General features: G+C 47.3%; 1 protein-coding gene across 4 annotated transcripts in view; it reads left to right on the top strand.

Annotated features, from left to right (window-relative positions):
• The first annotated feature begins 419 nt into the window (after positions 1-419).
• Positions 420-18855, top strand: part of DIP2B (disco interacting protein 2 homolog B) — a 60968-nt gene continuing 42532 nt past the window's right edge. For 3 of the 4 annotated variants that reach the window (XM_048928605.1, XM_048928603.1, XM_048928602.1), the window contains exon 1: positions 420-668. In XM_048928605.1, coding sequence (XP_048784562.1) covers positions 581-668 — 88 coding nt within the window. In that variant the 5' untranslated portion in view covers positions 420-580. Of the gene's footprint in view, positions 669-2311; positions 2551-18855 lie in introns of those variants that run through there. The other variant, XM_048928604.1, reaches the window with a different exon arrangement.

The following is an 18855-nucleotide window of genomic DNA, read 5'->3' as shown; positions in this document are numbered from 1 at the left end:
AGTTATAGAAAAAAAAAAATAAAAAGCTGATTTAAAAGAAAAAAAAAAAAACTACACACACACACAAAAAAAACAATCCACCACAAAACAAACAAACAAAAAAAAAAAAACAAAAAAAACCAACAACGGTCTCTCTCGGCGCTGTCTGTTACGCGCGTGGGGATCTGAGGGGGACGGGGAGGCGGGAAGCGGCGGCTTCGACTGAGGGGCGCAGAGCGGGCGCGGGAAGAGGCGGCCCCCCGTGAGGGGATGGGAAAGAGCGGGAAGGCGCAGCCGCGCCTGAGGGACGCGCGAAGCTCCGCTGTGTGAGGGATGGCGCCTGGCCACCAGGAGGCGCTGCGTGTGCGGGGGGAGGCGAAGGGGCTGCAAAGCGGTGACGCGAGGTTCGCGCGCCGCCCCGCGGTGTGACGCGGCGCTGGGGCGGCGCTGGAGCCAGCATGGCGGAGGTGGCGGCCGCTCCCGCTGCGCCCGCGACCCGCAGCCCCCGGCGCTGAGCCGGAGCCGCGCCGAGCTCGGCGGCCGGGCCCGCCTTTATTCCCCTTCCCTTTCTCCCTACCCCTTACCTTCTCCTACTCCCGCCATGGCCGAGCCGGCGGCCGCGGGTATCTCCTCGTTGCCTCGCGAGGTCCGCGAGCAGCTGGCCGAGCTGGAGCTGGAGCTCTCGGAAGGTGAGCAGCGCCGGGAGCCGCACCGCCCCGCCCCGCCCTCGGGGCGCCGCGACCCAACCTCGGGGCCGGGGGGCTCCTTGTGGGAGGGCTGAGGAGCGGGAGCCGGAGGAGGGCCGGGCCCTGAAGGGGTCCTTTACGTGTAGGGGGGGAAGACAAGGGAGAAGTGTGTGAGGAGGAGGGCTGGGGGTAGCTCTGTGTGTGGAGAAAAATAGCTGGGGGTCCTGGGGGGGATGGGGGTCATCTTTGTGCGGGGAAAAAAAAGGGGAGCGGGGAGAAGGGGAGCCTTGTAAGGAAACGGGGGGCTGTGCGGGCCGCTCTCCTTCCTTGGCCTCAATTCGGCGCCGTGCGGGCCGTGGATGTGGGGTGGGAGGGACTGACAGCATTGCGGGGGCTCGAAGGGCCCTGGGGTAAAAAGCAGCGTGCAGCCGGATGCGCTTTCAGCCTCTGAGTTCTTTTCCGTAGCTGTTATCAGGGCGACGCGCGCACTTTTTGCTGAGAACAAAACCTACCGAGTTTGTTTCCCGTTCTGCACGGCCGTGTCTTTGTTTCCTGGAGCTCACAGTGCTGCAGAGCTCTGGGTGTGCATTGCCAGGAGCCCATCGGCGCTCAGCTCGGTGCCACAGCAATGCCTTATCGGGAGAGACCTCAGGGGTGCATTAATCCCCCCCATCGTTAACAAATTGACGACAAATGGAACTGCCATCGTCTTTGTGCTGTCAAAGTTGTCCCAGAATGTACAGAACATAAAGGAGACTGTTTACAGCTGTAAAAGATTTGAATTCCTTCTCCAAGCTTCCCGTGTTGGTATGCAGTGCTCGGTGTATTGCCGGATGGAAAGGCAGTGGTAGTGCTTTTCAACACTGGCTGTTTGTAGTTGGGCTTAGTGCTGCCTGTTGGCTTTTGTGAGTGTGTGTGTGTGATTTTTTTTTATCCAACTTTTTCCAGATAATACTTTCTGTAAACATTTAACGAAGGCGATAACCCTAGCTGGTGTTTGGCTTGGGGTAGTCCACGCTAACAAAGAACTGCAGAACATCCTCTTCACTCACTAGAAATAAAATGAGAAGTAATTGGTGGGCTTTGGAAGAATTTGCTGAACGTTTTTAAACATTTGCTTCTATTTTCTGCAAGTTGTTCCATGTGATACTGAAAGACTTTTATTTTGAGCCGCTGGCATGCAGCACTGTGAGCTGAGCTTGTTAAGGTCCTTTTGGTAGAAGGGTCAGCTGTGACATCATGCTAATCTTTACAAAGCTCCTAACAGCTTCAACTTCCATGCTTTGGAGCGAAGTTTCCTGTGTTATGTAATTCTGTGAACACTAAATCCATTACCGCGGTGTTTTAACGTGCGTATGATGGGTTTCTGTGTGCCAGTCTCTTTTCCTGTCAGAAGGCCTCGAGTGCAGCTGATGGTGTTTGGCCCTGAGATAACCGACGGGACCTGTGAGGCAGCGGGGGGTCAGCGGGGTGATGTCATTTAAAGCACGCCCTGGTTTGAGACTTCAGCATAAGGACTTGAAGGTGAATGCGTGCATTGTGAACTGGTATAACTATGGAGCTGTTTATAGTAAACAACATTGAATGGAAGGGTTTTATTAAAAATGGCAGCGGTGCTTGCTGTGTGACTGATTAGCTCTCGCTCAGATAAGAGCACTTGATCCTTCCCCCCTCCTAACTGCAGCTTCGTTTTCTCAGATTGGCTCTTGTGTGCTCCGTGAATGTTTCACTTGGGGTTTCTATGCCCCTCTTTGGGAATGGGAGAGGACCTGCAGGGACCCAAATTCAGCACCCCTAACACAGGGGCTGGGAGATGGCTGTGCCTCGATGGGTGATCGCACACGGGGAGTGCTGAGCAGCAGTGTGAAGGAGGGCTGCCCTGCAGGTGAGCTGGGAGCACAAATGCTGTGGGCTTCGTGTGCGGCTGTGTCCCCACTCACCTTCATGGCTTGCGGAATCTGTAACAGTATGGGGGAAAGAGAGTATTCAAATCTTATCTGACGCTGTGCTTGTGGAAGGTGCTGCAAATAGAATGCGGAGTGGAACAGAAGGGTTGGGTTAGTGTATGCTTAAAGTAGAAATCATCGTTTGCAGTGATCTGCTGTGAGACTTTCTTGGAAGTAACAGCAGTGCCATTCCTGAGGAGCTTGAAGTGTTCCAGCAGCATAGCGGGACGTGTTGCAGGAAGCAGTAATTCTTTTTCCGTTAACCAAAATTGTTTTCATTTATTTCTTTCAGTCTTTTGTTGCATGTCCTTATTTGGCCTCAGTGATTGATTTGCATTTAATTCGTTTATTTCTAAATGAGCTGAGGTAGGAGATCAGTGTCTCCTATAATGTGTTATATCCAAACCTCGAACAGCACATTTTACAGAGAGATTCTTTACAGAAGGGATCAGTGTCATTGCCTCTAATGAGAATGATTAACTGCATGTAAGCAATGAATTAAGTCATGGAGCTACATGGAACCTGGAACCTACTGATTACTCATGCTTTCCTTCTTTTCTTACTTCAGTTTCTTTTTCTTTCTCGTGCTTTTTTTTCATCTGTCAGTAACACCCACATTATGCATCGGTAATGATGGGAAGGGCTGGCTGTGTGCTTGCATCTGCTGCTGCTTGATGAGGAGAAGCAGGGATACGAACTTTAAAGTGCCCAAACTGTTGATAAGGCTCAAAGAAATGAACGGTTTCACATTTCTCTGAGTGCAGGAGCTCAGTTTTACACCTTTGGGGCTGAGCCCCAGCTGTGTGTGATGGTGGCTGTGGGTGCTCCCTAACAGCTTTGCTCTCAGAGCTCGGTGAGCACCTGAGATCCTCCATGTCCAGTCTGAGATGTCGGCCCAGCAGCAGCACTCAGCATGGAGGTGTCCGGGCACTCTGGTGCTTTGGGGACAGTTCTTAAGCATCTCTTCTCATATTAACCTCATTGCAGCTGTGTTAACAGTGCTAAAAACTCTGGTATTGCTGGATTCATAGGTTCTAATTAAGCACATTCTGTACCTTTGTGTTACGCACTGCGTGGTCTGAGGTGGCTGCGCAGTGAAATCTGTGCCCTTGCTGCAGTGTGGGTGGTGGTGGCACTGGAGCTGCTGCGCTGGAAGTAGGACAGCTTAGTGCTCTCCTGGAGGGCTGGTTTGGCTGCTGGCTTTTGTTTGACTGCAGCTTCTGTCTGTTTTTAAGCAGTAAAGGGATGTGAGCGGAGTGAACTTCAGCTCGTGACATCTGTGAAAGTATGAGGTAAGGGGAGGGGGAAAACCCCGCCTAGTAATAAGGAGGAATTCCTGTGATTGCAGTTCAGGCTCTGAGCACGATTTGCCCTTTCTGGGTTATGTGACAGCGTTATCATATCACCGCTCTTGCTTCATGTACAGAAGGAGGTGGTTTCTGTTGACTTTTCTGGTTAAACATCCATTTGGCTGTCTGGTTTGTGACTCGTGTGGGTGTTTCTGTGAATGGCTCCGCGCACCTGTGTTTGTTCCTTCTCTGCTGATTGTCTCTTAGCGGGGAAGTGAGGCAGAAGGAAGCGTGTGTAAGGACTTCCAGAAGCAGAAGGGATGGTGGCTGGTGTGGAAAACGTGGTATCAGCAGAACAGCTGAAACCCGGGGCTGAAAGCCAGCCAAATAGGATAGAACCTTACTGGAAGAAAACATGTTGACTCAAACAATTGGGTCGAGTCTTTGTTTTGTTTGGCTTGAGAGATTCCTGAGGAATCCTGGTGTTTTTCTCTTCCCTCAAAAGCTGTGCTTTTCACTTTTCATTCTTAGATTGCCAGGCACCCATCAAAGTAGGTGAGGATTTTTAATAGATGGAGTAGATGAATTATGGAATCTAAGTAGATTAGGGAAGAACCAAAGAAAGTAATTGGCGGAGGAAGGTCTGCTTACATGGAGTTTGCTGAGTGGGCAGAGAGGTTTCACTTCAGTTTTCTCCCTATTGTTTAGAAGGGAGCTATGACTATAGCAGAGAAAAGGCTGAAAGGAGCTTATGAGCGCAAGCAAGTCAGATCTGATTGTCTTGTAGCTAACAAGACTCACAGGTGGTTTTTGTGCTTTTATGCAGCATTGCAGCCACAAGTCCTGCATTAGGCAAAACTGGTAATGGGAAAGCTTTTATGTTGCTTCTTTAATTTACCTGCAGGACTGACAGCAGATGGGTACCAAATCTGCTGAGAAATCTGTGTATGGCTTTGGCACAGCCTCTCCGTATGCAGCCAACAAAGGTACAGTTCCGAGGCAGTGCTTTGAAATGCAGAAAAATCCTTTTGGAGCACATCGTGAAGAGCTGTTCACACAAATTCAGAGGTGCTCATCCCTGCCTCATGTGGCTCTGCCAAGATCCCGATAAGAGCCTTCATTTCTAACGATATTGTATTAAGCTTTATGGCAGGGAAAGAAGTGGTGTGAGCGTGATAGCCAGAAGGAAATACAGCTCAAGTCATCGTCAGCAGAGGAGCAGGGTGGCAGAATTGTCCCCAGTCCATGAAACAGAAGGTCCATGAGGACATCCCATTTATACCATGCAGATGGTCAAAGCACAGTGCTGCGTGATGAATGGTTTGGAGAAAGTTAAACGCTATGGTTGTGACCGGGAACAGGTTATAATGTGCAAGAGAAATATTTGGAGCATCCAGGTTAGTATAACAAAGAGCAACTAGGAGAGTTTAAGAATGTGCATCTGGTTGCGTTGTCGCTCCTATTCTTAGGAAATGAGGTGTGGGTTTGGGGCTATTTTTAAAAGCTGCAGCTCTGACCCTTTGCCTTGGGGAGAGGAGGAAATTAGAGGCTTTAAAGGCACTCCTCCACCTCCTCCCTTGCTTCTCTGAAGCCTTGCTGGAGTTACAACCAGTTTTCCTCAGCTGGGCGGAGGGGACATCTGGTAGCAATGATTCCTGTGTTGCCTTTATGCTGCTTGCTCTTAGTAATGGTGCTATTTGCAGTTTCAGTTGGATGCTTAGGCTGGAAGTGTTGATTGGAGCTGTTAGCCTTACAGAGCTGCAGTAAAGCTCTCTCTGGTGTTTTCTTGTGGTGTCGTAGAGCTTCAGCTTCCTATTTTAAATTCTGTAGCATGAAACATTAAGGGCTAGATGTGATGGATGGCAGCAGAGCTGTGTGCAGCCGGGTTGCAGGTCTGGCAGGCTTGCATCTGCCTGGAAAGCACTTGGAGCTCCATGGAGAGGTGGGCGTGCAAAGGACCCCGTGTGTTTGTAGTTCATTGGTGCTGTGTCAGAAGGGGTGATGGGTTCCTTCCGGATTCCCTCTCTCTAATTAGTTTTTGTCATGAAGCTTTCTATTCATTGGATTTATCATGTTTATTCAGTGGCAAGTTTCTGGAGCCAAAGAGTGAACTAATGGTGAGACATCCCAGAGGTGCAAGCAGAAGCGGAATACTTTCCTGTTTTGATTTGCCTCAAATATAATGTCCAGATAATTTCTTCACATGGTTTTCTTGAAGCTGCTTGAAAGTTGAAGTTACAAGAGGCATTTCCTGATCTCAGTGCTCTGCTCAGCTCCTTTTGGGACACTGTTGAGTGGTGGAACTGAAGCGTTCTTCAGTTAACGTTGGTTCAATCCAACATTCTTCTTAGACCTTATGAAGTCGGGGAGAGTCATCAGGGTGCCTCATTCTATTAATTAGAATGGAAGATTGTTAAATTTGCACCACGTGTGAGGGAAATGGTGATTTATGGCTAACGGCTGCTGTGCGGGCGGCCGCCTTCCATCTGCTACACAAATTTTCCCATTACATTTTGATTACGAGTCTTGGGCAAAGCCTCACACCTGTATTCCTCACTCTGAGTAACGCTCTCCACTGCTGCTTTTTCCTCTTGCCTGCATTATTTTCTTGAGCAAAACACCCGTTTCTATCAGCATGCACTTTTTTCCTTCAAACTTCAAAGCTGAATGTGTCTGCAGCACACCTCAGTGTGCACACACAGGTTATGTTTGTACCAAAGACAGTCGATGGAAGAGTGCCTTGTGCTTTAGGCTCTAGTGAATGAACACCTTGTTTTATTTAGCGTAACTTCTGAGAGCAAAGAAAAGGCTTGCTTAAAGTTTTAGAACTCTTCTGCCAACATCAACTTTTTCTAATTCTTCTGAGCTTGAGAAGTGCTGATACGAACTGTGTGAATTCCTTGGGGGTGGGAGCCCACGGTGCCTGCAGGGCATGTGCTGCGTTTGGGAGCCTGGGATGTGAGTTACTGCTGCAGTGATCAGCAGCTGGGCGGCTCAGAATTGTTCCCCAGCAGTCAGACAACCTGCGTCCAGCAGCTCCGTGTCCCTGGGGAGCAGCAGCAACCAAGAGAGTTGCATCCCAGCCTGATAAAATTAGGTCTTCTGTAATCTCTCTCAGGGCAGCTGGATGGCTGGCTGCCTTCAAAAACATATGTTTGAATGCAGGAATAATGCATTCCATTTCGGATGGCTGTAGCCGTGGGAGCTGGGTGACTTAGTGGATAAAGTGCTCCCATTTTGCCTCTGGGATCAGGACTGATGTCAGACATCAGGTCTAAAGTGCAGCACTGGAAAAGGATTGTTTGGGATGCTTTTCCTCTCCTTTGCCACTGTACCTTAGTCATAAAGGAGGTGGAGAACAAAATCTTCCTGCTGTTGGAAATGAAGCACGTATTGCAAAGAGGACTTAGCTACAATCTAGAAATACACACACTCATTCTGCATTAAGAGTATGTACTTTGGAATAGCAGTGCTTTTGTTCCTCTCATGTAAGTCTATAACACATTTCTCTCTGAGCAGCAAAGGGGAAAGAAGTGTTGGCTGTGCCTCGTCCCTGTGCCTCCTGGCAGCTCCTGCACTGAGGGAAGGCAGCACTGCCATTGCAGCCATGCAGCTCTAATGCAGGTGCTGCTGGGAATTGATGGATCCCATCATACTCCACTGTCTGTTGCTGAATTTCATTACGGGAAATGTTTTTCTGCTATGAATTTTTCCTGTTCTCAGTAGCTGCAGTGCCAGGAGGATGGCTGGTGCTGTACAGATGGCAGCAAGCTGTGGCTCCAGGTTCCCGGGGAAGGTAGGGTTGGGTGAGGCTGTGTTAAGGAAACTTTTGTGTTGCTGCTGTCTCACCTGTGCTACCTTCAGTGCATCAGCTTTTCATTTAGAGTGCTGACTGATGTTTGAAATGAAGAACCTTTTCAAATGTGAAGCACCTTTTCTGGAAATTCTGTAACCTCCTGGCTGAGAACAGTGATGAATGCACATATGTCACTGTGGGGTTCCTGATAACAGTGCTTTCATTGCCCCCCCTTCGTCACGTCTTCATCGTCACCTTTCCCTGTAATTACCCACTGGGAGCTGTACGTGCTTCTGGAAGCAGTGATCACACAGATATGCTGCCCAGCCAAAAAAAACCCTGGGGGAGGGGAAGAGGCTTTGAAGTTTTCTGGTCACTTTCTAGAAGGAGCGATGAGCAAAGCGGAATGGTTGTAGAGGTCACTCTTTGCTTTTCTGAGAAGGTGAGATGTGTCCCTTAGAGCTCCGTGCTGAGCAGCTGAGCTCCTGCCACGCCATGCACCATCAGTGGGCAGGAGCAGGGAGCAGGGAGCAGCAGCGCTCCTCCCAGGAGCTGGCAGTGACACGGCACATTCCAGGCACTGCTTATTCACCCTGTGCTGGAGAGAGCAGCATCAGGTGATCGGAGATAAGAGTGCCTCGATCCTCCCTGCTTCTGGTGGAGGAATAAACAGAGCTTCCATCTTCCGTTTGTGCCTTTGGATGGAGAGGGGTGCTGTGGGGTGAATTGCTTCAGCGGGTTCCTTCCTGTGTGTGCTGTGCAGTGCCCTCACCCCACAGCCACATCTCCCTCTGGCAGCAGGATTGGATCCCACCTCATCGTGTTCCCTTCTCTGCCACCAACAGCCCAAAGTCTCAGCTGTGTGCTTTGTGGAGCTGTGAGCTGCAGGGGATAATTGATTAAGCTTTTAAGAATGTGTGTTTCCTTTTCTAAAAAGAGGAAGTTGAGCCATTTACTTCATTCATGTGTGCAGCGAAATGTTGGTTGTAAACCAAATTTGTGAATTATTTTCGTAAGGTTATTAAAATTTAACTGGCAATCCTGAAGAAAGCACTGGACAGCACAAAGTGAAGGTGTGGTGTTAGCAAAAAGTGGATCTCAGAGCACTCGTGTCAATGGTTTGGGTTTTTTTTTTCAGACTGAGACCTGTGTTTATTCTTAGGACAGAAACTTTAAGTGATCCCTTGTGGATTAAAAAAAAAAAAAAAAAGGCAAACAATTCTTATTGTAATTAGAATAAAAACCTCCACGCTTACACAATGTGGGATTGGAAATCGCTCCGGTGAAAAGGGGGAAGTGTTGTTTTCAGTTTGGAGGCAGGAAGCCGGGATGCACAGAGCAGAGCTCAGCAGCAGAGCAGAGCTCAGCCCCAGCTTTGTGCAGCCAGCTGCCTGATGGCTGGCCAGGGAAGAGCTGGAAAGATGCAGCCTGGTAAGAGCTGGAAAGATGCAGCCTGGTAAGCGCTGTATGTCTACACAGAGTGTCCCTCTGCACTCAGGTAATGTCAAATTCATTGCTGGCCATGGTGGTGGTTTGGGCTGAGCTGACTGGTACAGTCTGTATCTGTGGAATTGCCCCTCTCTGCTTTAAGTTCTTGAGTCCCTCTTGAAAGTTTCCCGAATGAAAAAAAGTATGTATTTATATCCTGTTTTTGTAGGAGAAAAGTCAATAATTGAGTCCAAAAGCAGGAGAATCGCGGGTGAAGAAAAAGCAAATGAGTCAGATATAAATAATCCTATTATGTCTTGGCTGCTGCCACACCTAGAAACCTTGAACAAACACTGCTGTTCTGCCTGGCCATTCCTGTGTTTGATACACTTTACTTGTTAAGTCGTGTTTAAAATTGCAGCATCTAAAAATGGCGTAAGGCTGCTCACCAGGAGTGTGAAATACTTAAGAAAGTTGCTTTGGTCACTTTGAGCGCAGACAGAGATGGCTGAGCACAGCAAGTTCGCTGTCGTTGTTCCCCCAAATCGGGAAGATCCAGAATCTCAGAAGTGCTCTGTTGCTGTCGAGGGCTCTCAGTGCAGTTCTTTTGTTGCTGTAGGCCTTTGGAAAGAAAAAAAAACCAGCAGCAAACAGGAAGATGTAATTCCCCTTTGGCTTTTGTGTATCCAAAGGTTATTCCCTGTGTGGAGTCTCAGTAAAGCGCTTTTGGTGCATCTCGTGGGAGCATGGGAGGTGTAAAGAGAGATGTTTGGATCTAGCAGAGTCATATTTGATGTATTGTGGTTACTGCCATGTGTCTTCCAAAGTGATTACTGACTTAATAGCTCATATCCTTCGAGCTTCCATAGTGGATAAGTTGATTTTAAAGAAATCTGAATGAAAATTAAGAAAGCTGAACCCTTTCTCCTCAGCTCACATTCTCATCCTGCTATTGCAGCTCCTTCCAGGGCCCAAAGCCCTGTCTGCCAAGGGTGGCTGTCACCACTTCCGGGGCTTTTTAGGGGAGGTTAGGGTTGGGTTGTTGGTTTTTGTCCAGACATGTACTGTTCACATTGTTCTTTTGTACTGACTGCTGTCCTCTGGGTTTATAAGGGGCTGTGAAACATCCTCCAGCCCAAAGGAGTTGTCACATATTTGTCACATATGTGCTTACCTGCAGTAATCTTTTTCAGTTTATCAGTGCTGCAGTGTGATAGCTCATGATATTCAGCCCCGGTATTTCCCTGGAGTGAAAAGGTAATTTCTTGTTTTAAAGTTGAGGAAGAAAGCCACATGGAAACAAAGGTTCGTGTCCTGACAGCTCTTCAGGGCTTTGGTCACAGGGGCTCCCTCTTCTCCAGTGACAGAGGCAGTGATTTTCTTTCCATGTTCTATGGACTGAAATGGATGCAGCAAAGGCTTGGGGGAGGGAAGCAGCAAGTAAAGCAGAGGCTGGTGGTCAGAATGTGCTGAAGGAGCAGAAATCATGGAATCATAGAATGGCACGGGTTGGGAGAGACCTCAGAGATCATCCAGCTCCAACCACCAGTCAGCTTCCAACTAGGAATCTGTGGAACTGCTTCAAACAATCCCTTCCAAATAATGGAAGCATTCCAGTGCCACACAAGATGCCATAGCTTCGCCTGTTCTCTTAGGAGAATTATTCTATTTCTATTCTTTTCCTTAACACCCCAGAACAGCTTCCTGTGAACTGTAAAATGGTGTGAAAGGGACGCAGACATCGCGCAGCACTGCAGGCTGTGCTCCTCTTCCAGCCGGGACAGAAATATTTGGGCAGGAGGATAAAAGCGAAGGCTTGGCATGGGGAACTGGGGAAGGAGTAAGTAGTCTGCTGTTAGAAGTGAGTTTGGCTGCAGGTTATGGCAGCAGCTCGGGGTGTGCTTGCTGCTTTGTGCCGCTTTTACCATGTGGTGACGGCTTCGGTCGTGTGGGTCCAGCCATGGGAGCTGACAGCCTCAAAAAATGAGTAGTATTCCTTTTGAATATTTGACATAGGAGAGAACAGCCTGCAGAGCAGTCCAAGAGAGAAGAACGAAAGGAACTAGTGAAGCAGAGAGATTTGGGCAACGTAAGATTGCTTTTTCTGCAGTTCTGCTTTCAAGAACAGCTATTTTAGAGTAGCTTCCATTTTCTGTGGGTGAAGTGTGACGAAAAGTCTCCAAAAGTTATTGTTGCATTGGGGCAAGCCTGCAGTTGTTGGGTTGTTTCCATGTTTTGAAGGGATTGTTTGAAGCTGTTTCATGGAATCCCAGCTGAAAGGTAGATTTCTGCTCCTTCAGCACATTCTGCCCCAAGCAATTGCAGACAGCATCTCTCTCCTTGACTCACTAAACCAGTTGATGCTTGAGCTTTGAACATACCGTCTGCTGTTTAAGTGTTACATGCTGTTAGATACGCAAACGAAAGGGACTGTGCTGGTTGTTCCAGGGAGTTAGCTCATGGAGGGGAAAAGCTGACTTGGGTTTCCTGTGATATCCTTCACCTCTGATTGTCTGAATTCAGAGCCGTCCTGCGTTTTATCTGTGGATGGAGGCATATGCGAAAAGGAAGAAGGCAGCTAGGCCAGGGCAGCTTGCCCATTGCTTAAAGCCTTTGTTAGAGACCAAAGGAAACCTGCTCCCATTTAGGCACTAGTACAGCCCCAGGGGCTTTCTTGGCCTCATATGTAAAGAAGATGAAGGCAGCCGCATGGAAATGATTGCACACTTTTGCATGCCAGTCTACATTAGCTTTTTGGACCCTGGTTGTTGTTTGAATGCTAGGATCTCGTCCTTAATTCTCAGTTTTCATCCAGTGGGTCTGTCAGTGCAGCACTTAACCCTTCTGATGAAAATGAGCCGTGAGGGAAGGATCTTCTGAGCAAAAGCACTGGCAGAACTGGTCTGCTATTGAACTGCCCCGAGCCTGGCTGTGATTGTGTCCTGGTCACAGGGATGGGGATGCCTGCAGCAGGCAGGGCTGCTGTGTGCCTCTGATGGCTGCTTTCTCCTGGTGATACATTCCTACTTCTTGATTTGCTATGTCCTTAAAAAAAAAAAGAAGGGGGAAAGAGGAAGATAAAAACTCCGCTCTCAAAATAAACTTCAATTTTAAGCAGTGAAACTAAGCAAATTAGAAATGGACACACTTTGAAATCCGCACTGCTCCGCTGTTTCCCTTTTCTCTGCTTGGAAGGAAGGTTTTAGTGTCATGTGTAGCTGTTCCAGCAGTCACATCGCATCACTGCTCCGCTGCACTGCAGGAGCTGAGGTTGGCTCCTGCAAGCTGCGTTTCTAGGCTGACTCTTCTCCCTTTTCAAGCTTTCAGCATGAAGTATTCAGTGGTATCTGCTCACAGAACAGTCGGTATGGGCGGCGTGCCGCAGGGAGCTGCAGTGAAGGTATCATGTTGTGAGCACAGCCTCTGTCTGTGGTCACTGAGTGTGACCTCCAGCTCCAGGAGTTGTGTTGCATCGTCCTGTGCAGAATTAGGGCAACAGGGAATTTCTGGGCAGAGTGTCTGAAGTACTGCTGCCTGCAAGGGCTTTTTTTGGGTACTGCAGATTGGCTGAGACAGCCAGCATGGTGTTTGGTGGGAGCATCTAAGGCAAGGAACTGATTTTGTTTGTGTTTTATCTGCTGTACTGGTTTGTGCTTCTAGAATGCCAAATACTTAAGAAAAAAATATCCTCTTGCGTAAGGCATAATGAAGGGAAGTAATTGCTTTATTTCCCAAATATCATTATTTTTCTTTTACAGATTTTACTTATATAAACTTATGGAGCCAGCAGGCCGGTCTTACTGAACAAATTGGAGGGCAGCAATCCAAAACTGTTCCAAATGCCTGTTGTCTACGTTCCACCTTTTTCAGAGGTTTTGCTTCATTGCAGACTTTCTCCTTGGACCTCAGTTTCTTTCCAGGCAAATTGTCTTGCCTTAAATTCCTGCTGTCAGCACGGCCTCAGCCCTTCCCGCTCCCACCTCCAAACTGTGGAATAGTCAGTGGTGCTTCAGACTGCTATTAAAACAGCCATTATGTTTGCAGTTGAAAGCAAGGCCTGCTGCAAATGTAGTGTTTTATCAAAAAGGTACAAGTGTCTTCCTGTTAACATTATTACATTGACAGACCGGTTTAATAAACATTTTAGTGCTCTTTGAAATGGCTGATACCTGGTGATTACGGCTCCATTAGGTGTAGTAAGAGATGGTTAATGCAAGTACTTTTTATGTTGTCATCAATTGCAGAAAAACTAAAGTGCAAGTGTTAGATTCTGATCTCTTCGAGCGTAAGGCTGGGAGTGAACATGAGCAGTGGTGGAGGATCTCACCAAGCTGCTGCTCAGAATTGTGCAGAGTACGCTGGAAAGGGATAATGAGTCACACTGGAACACGGACACTGGGGTGAACTGTATGCCAGTGCAGCAGGGCCGCAATTGGGATGGTCCTCAGATGGGCAGACCGCAGTGCTGTGTAAAACTGCCAGGCCTGAGAATGGGGAGGGCTCCCGCAGTTACGAAGTTAGAGGGAGAGGCCTGGAAAGTCCCTGCCTTTCAGCCAGCCAGAGTAGAGGTGGAATTGGGCCACGGCCATCAGATAACCGTGCCGAGGTCGTGCTGTGGAGCTGAACCAGCAGCTTTGCCAAACATCTGCAGTTTTGCCTTGTGTACCCGCATGCAGTTCTACCTTCCATCAGGTGTTTTTAAATGGGGATCAGAGACCTCTGTGTCCTTGCTAAGATAAGAATTGCAGAGGGTGTTAAATTAGACTTGCTTTTTTCTGGCACTAAACTTAATTTAGCCCAGTTTCTTTTGTTTGTTTGCTTTCTAGACACCTTAGGGTTGTATGTTCTTAAATATCTTTATACCCCTACCTAGAGAGTTAGCCCTGCAGGCTTTCTTCCTGTGAAAACTGGAGCTCACACTTCCAGGTTTCAGTTTTAGATGAGTAACTTGGAGGGCTTACACGTTTCACATAGTAAGAAAACCAGGCTAATACTGTTAGAATGAAAGCTAGTGGTAAACAAAGGGTTCTGTTCATTACTTAAAGTGGTGCTTCTGACTTAAGGGAGATTGGCTGTTGCTGAGGGAAACTGCACAATCACCCTGCATTAAATTTGTTGCAGAATGAAAAATTAACATACAGTCTGTCATTAAAATGAAATAATTGATGTCATCACTCCATTAGATTTTTTGGGAGCTTTTTGCAAGTTGCTCCAGGTTGCTATTAACACCTGATCAGCCAGCATCCTTAAAGCAGAGGGAACAGGAGAGAGCTCCCTGTGTAGCTGAAAGACACAAAGGAACATCTCAAGGAAATGCCCAACGGGGCAGCAGGGCTGCCAGAGGAGCTCTTCATGGAAATGTCTTTCCTGAGGTTAGTGAGACCAAGTCAAAGCAACAGTTTGAAATCAAGCTGAATCCATTTCTTTTAATGCATTTCCCTCTTGAGGTGCGTGGCTTGGAGATGACTGAATGTGATTAAGCATCAAAAGTGGAATTTGGGAGGGAAGGGTTCTAACTTTATCTTCAACATGGCAAACAGACCCATAAGGTCAACCCGGTACTGATAACCGTTCAGCTCTGCTTTTCATTAACTGACATAACAATTAGCTGCTGTTAGTCCTCAGTGCGCTGCTTGGTGCTTTGTCAGGCAGCTCTCAGTTATCAACATGTACAGCTGCAGCTTGTTTTTTTGGTGTTTTGTTTTGGTTTTTTTTTAGTTCATAATCCCATCTAGCATGTTTTAAATAAAATTTGGGAAAAAAGAAGTGCATCCCTGTTTGCAAGAAACCTTTCATCTCTAGCTCTGGGCTCTGCAGAACTGGAGTGGTGAGGAGCCTTGTGTTTTTGTGCTGCTTCATCCCTTTCAGAATATTAATATTTAATTTAAGGCTTTTTAAAGCTTTTAGCAGATTTAGGCTTTCTTCCCTGTGGTGGTTGTATGTGAGGACAACTTGAGAGAGCGCTCTGATGAACTTACAATATGGAATGTGGTTTTATTCATTTCGATTTATGACTTGAAAAAAAGTTTCAAGAAGTTTGTCCTGTTCTGTAAGCAGCTCTGCCATAAGCAGCCACAGAACAGATCCGGCACTTCTCCCTTCCCTGCAGCTCGAGCCCAGCCAAGCAGGTACTGCTCACATCCCAGCCATAACTCCTCCTTGCCATGAGGGCTGATCTGCAATGGCTCTGCAAGAGAAAACCACAGGTGAGCAACAGTCCCTGTGCAGTGTGGTGCCTTCCCAGCATTCAAACTGAGCCTGCATTGCTTTCATGAAAGCAGGCTGTGTTCGGTGACAAGGAAGCACTTGGCTTTTGCTGAGATGCACTTATTTACACATTTTTTACCCAGCATTTTAATGATACATTTTGCTTGTGGACAGACTGAACCTCGTTAGCACAAATACACTATGACATTTCTACCTGTTCTTAGAAATTGAGTTTTGTCTTTCAAATTCAAGATATTTTCTTCACATGAGGAGCACAGGATGTGAGAGCAGCGCTCGTTCGGGTTGGTTTCCTTTTGGAGCAGGGAAACACTTGGAAGCAGTTTAGAGATTGATCTTTATTGTTATTTTTCTCCACTCTTTGCAACTACCTGTGGTACAGAAGCTCGTGGTGGTTTTTGCATCGTGCTCATTAAGTTCTTCATCAGAGCTGCAGAGGGCTTTGTGCATTAGAGCTGACAGCACCCAGAGCCATGACTGAGCCCCACTCTGAGCATCCCGCAATCTGCTGCTGGTGGTTCAGGCTGCAAACAACGAAGGGAAAGCAGTCAGCATTCTGGTTTCTGCAGAGCACGCTTTTGTTTACCAGCTCATGTTTCTTCCCAGTTGGCTGGATCAGTGGATCTGTTGTTTAAAGTATTTGTTTATAGCTAGCACTGTCCTTTGATTCTTTAACACGGAATTTACTAACAGGAGCTTTAATTTACCTACCGAAAGCTGTGTCATTTCCAGGAGAATGTGTTTGTTTTTCTTCCCATTTTATTACAAATAAATCTCAATGAGTGTATTTCCACTGTATCAAATGTTTGGCCTTCATGGGAAGAGGGTGCAGGAGCATCAGAGCAGTTTGGAGAGCAGTTGTGTTGAGGTGTTTGCTTATCCAGCCAAGCAGTGTTGCCTTTCTGCTGTGATGCGCTGGGTGCCAGGTGTAAAACACGCTTCCCTTTCCATTGATATTCAGCTCCTGTGTGTAGTTCAAGGCCGACTCATTAATATTACACGTGTCATATATATTGTGTTGGGGCCGGTCCCTGTTTTTTGCAGTCCCCTAAAGTGGAGGCCGTGCGGTTGGAAGCTGCCCAATTTGCTCTTTGGTCGGTGAGATGATTGCGTGCTGGTGAGTCTGGTGGTGATAGCTTTGCTCCTCCAGCAGGAAGGTCTTGGATCCTCCCCAATGCTGCTGTGAGAAGCGTCCCTTCCCGAGAGGAGCTGAGTGCTGCCAGTCCTGAGTGACTCTGCCTTCCGAGGAGCTCTGGTGGCGTAGGTAGAGCCGGGAGGAATTCAGATGAGATGTTTTCTCAGCCTCGCTATGGGGCTGCTGGGGAGGCTTTCATTATTTGTTGTGCGAACAAAGCAGTGATTGTCCAAAGCTCTGTGTTATCCTCTGTTCCTTGTTTGATGGAGTGCCTCTATTCCCTGCTCACTGAGAACCTCACACAAGGTGGTTTGGAGTCATTTGTTTCGTGATTACTTCGTTGTCATCTCCTCCTTTATTTTTCACTAATGAGAAATCAGCAAGCTGGAAGTTTTCTCCTGTGAATTTTCCTTATGTGAATGTTTGGTAGGAAACTGCAGTCTCAGGAATGACTTTTTAACGAGGCCACAGTGACACATTTGGTGATAAACACATAGTGTTTGGGAATATAAATACAGGAATTCTTTACAGTAAAATAATTTTCTATCAAAAATTTTGTCTAAAACCACGTCAGTGACTGCAGTATCTTTTCTGTGTGCTCTTTCATTCATTTTGTTTGTGTTCCTTTCTTTTTTTGGCAAGTTGCTGACTGCATGCTCTTAAATAATCTTACTGATTTCTCCATACTTCCTTCCCTCTGTAGGAAAGACATTTGAGAATTCAGTTTATTGAAATTGGAAAAGGAGATGCTGCACCCTTAAAGAGGCCCCGGTAGGGAAATGTGCTGTGAGCAGGGATTGTGATTCTGGAGATAGCTTGTTGAATGGGATCTTCCGTGCTGCTAAGCCTGTTTGTTTGGGTTCAGGGTCCACTGGTGTTGCAGAAAGAGAATTTGCCTTCAGTTTTGTGAAAATACACTGTGACAGTGGTGTCGTTCTGGTGCAAGGCATGAAAAACACAGCCGGTGTGCTCCTGTCATTTTGGAGCAACAGAAATACATGTTGTAATTGGTCTGAGTGTTGCAGCATCCTGCATTACAAGGCCAGCAAATTGAGCTGGGCTATTCCTTCCCTTATGATAATAACATGTTTGGTTTTTTTCTACTTGGGTATTTTGTACCAAAAATTGAATGCAGTTTTTATTTGTGTGCAGAATCAGACAGGAGCAATCGGTATGCTGGGAGCACTGCTTAATTCCCATTGAAGTATTTACATTCAGTAGCATTGCTATAAAACTTCTGGAGGTTCTCAGCTCCTGGGCTGAGCCAGAGCGTGCTGTGTGTGCTGTGTGCTGCAGGACCCTGCACTGCCCAGGGCTGGGATCTTCCACACTGCTTAAAGGTGCTCACGTCGGGAGGATCTTTCCACATCCTGCTATCCAGCATCTGAACAAAGTGCTTCTGAGGCAGACGCTTTGACTCCTCACACGCCAAAAGAGCCCGAACAGAAGTTGCTCCTTGCATGATCTTTCTTGTAAAGAGCATTGCAGCTGACAGTATAATGGGTTTTCTTAGGCTCGCTGGTGACATGCCAACATGGTTTCCTTAGCAGTGAAATTCCTCAAGAAGCCAGGCTTGCTGATGTAAACAGAGCTGAAAGCTTAACACTGCCCGCACTGAGCGCAGGGCTGAGGCCCGCTGCTGTGCCATGCTGCCCAGTGCATTTTCTTCTGTTCTTTGGGTTGGGTTTCCCATGCTTGCAGCCAACTTGAACAGGGAGCACTCTTCAGCGCGGCGCAGGCGGCCTCGTCCCTGCACAGAGCAGCAGTCCTGGCACGGCGTGCTGTCAGCTGGAGCACAGCTCTGCTTTCCTGGGACTCTGTTTCTGATGGGGTTATTCTGAATGACCATGTGCAAAGCAGGCTTAAGGATATTTGGCAAAGCACAGATGACTGTTGATGTCTTTGCCTGGATTCCCACTAGGCAGGCTTAAAAGAAGTGAAAAAGCAAAACTAAGAGTGATTTGTTTATTAGCTGTTCGCTGACTGTGCCTCCTATCTCTTTGTCAAATATGCTTTTGGAATTTGGTGGGAGTTCCTGAAAGTGAAATGACTGGTGTTGCACCATAATTTGAGGCTGGATAAAAATTAATAATTTTGTTGCTTTGATGTTAAGTAGTGGGATCCTACTGCTGTGACTAATAGTGTTGAATACCAACGATCTGAGAGAAAGCACTTGTTAATGCTGTAAAATGACTGTGTGTGTGTTTCAGATTTGAATGTTTGGGAAAAACAGAGCATTTTGCTGTCTTCAGCAGCCATCACTTCCTCAGCTGCCCTTTTCTGTGGAGTGGGAGTGCCATCCTCATGAACACACGCCTGGTGCCACTGCCTCGAGGGAATCAAGATAGGGGGCACATGGGAGAACATCGTG

Source organism: Lagopus muta, chromosome 28, assembly GCF_023343835.1.
Source record: "Lagopus muta isolate bLagMut1 chromosome 28, bLagMut1 primary, whole genome shotgun sequence".
NCBI lineage: Eukaryota > Metazoa > Chordata > Aves > Galliformes > Phasianidae > Lagopus > Lagopus muta.
The sequence above is the reverse complement of the archived record's forward strand: the minus strand, read 5'-3'. Positions and strand labels throughout refer to the sequence as shown.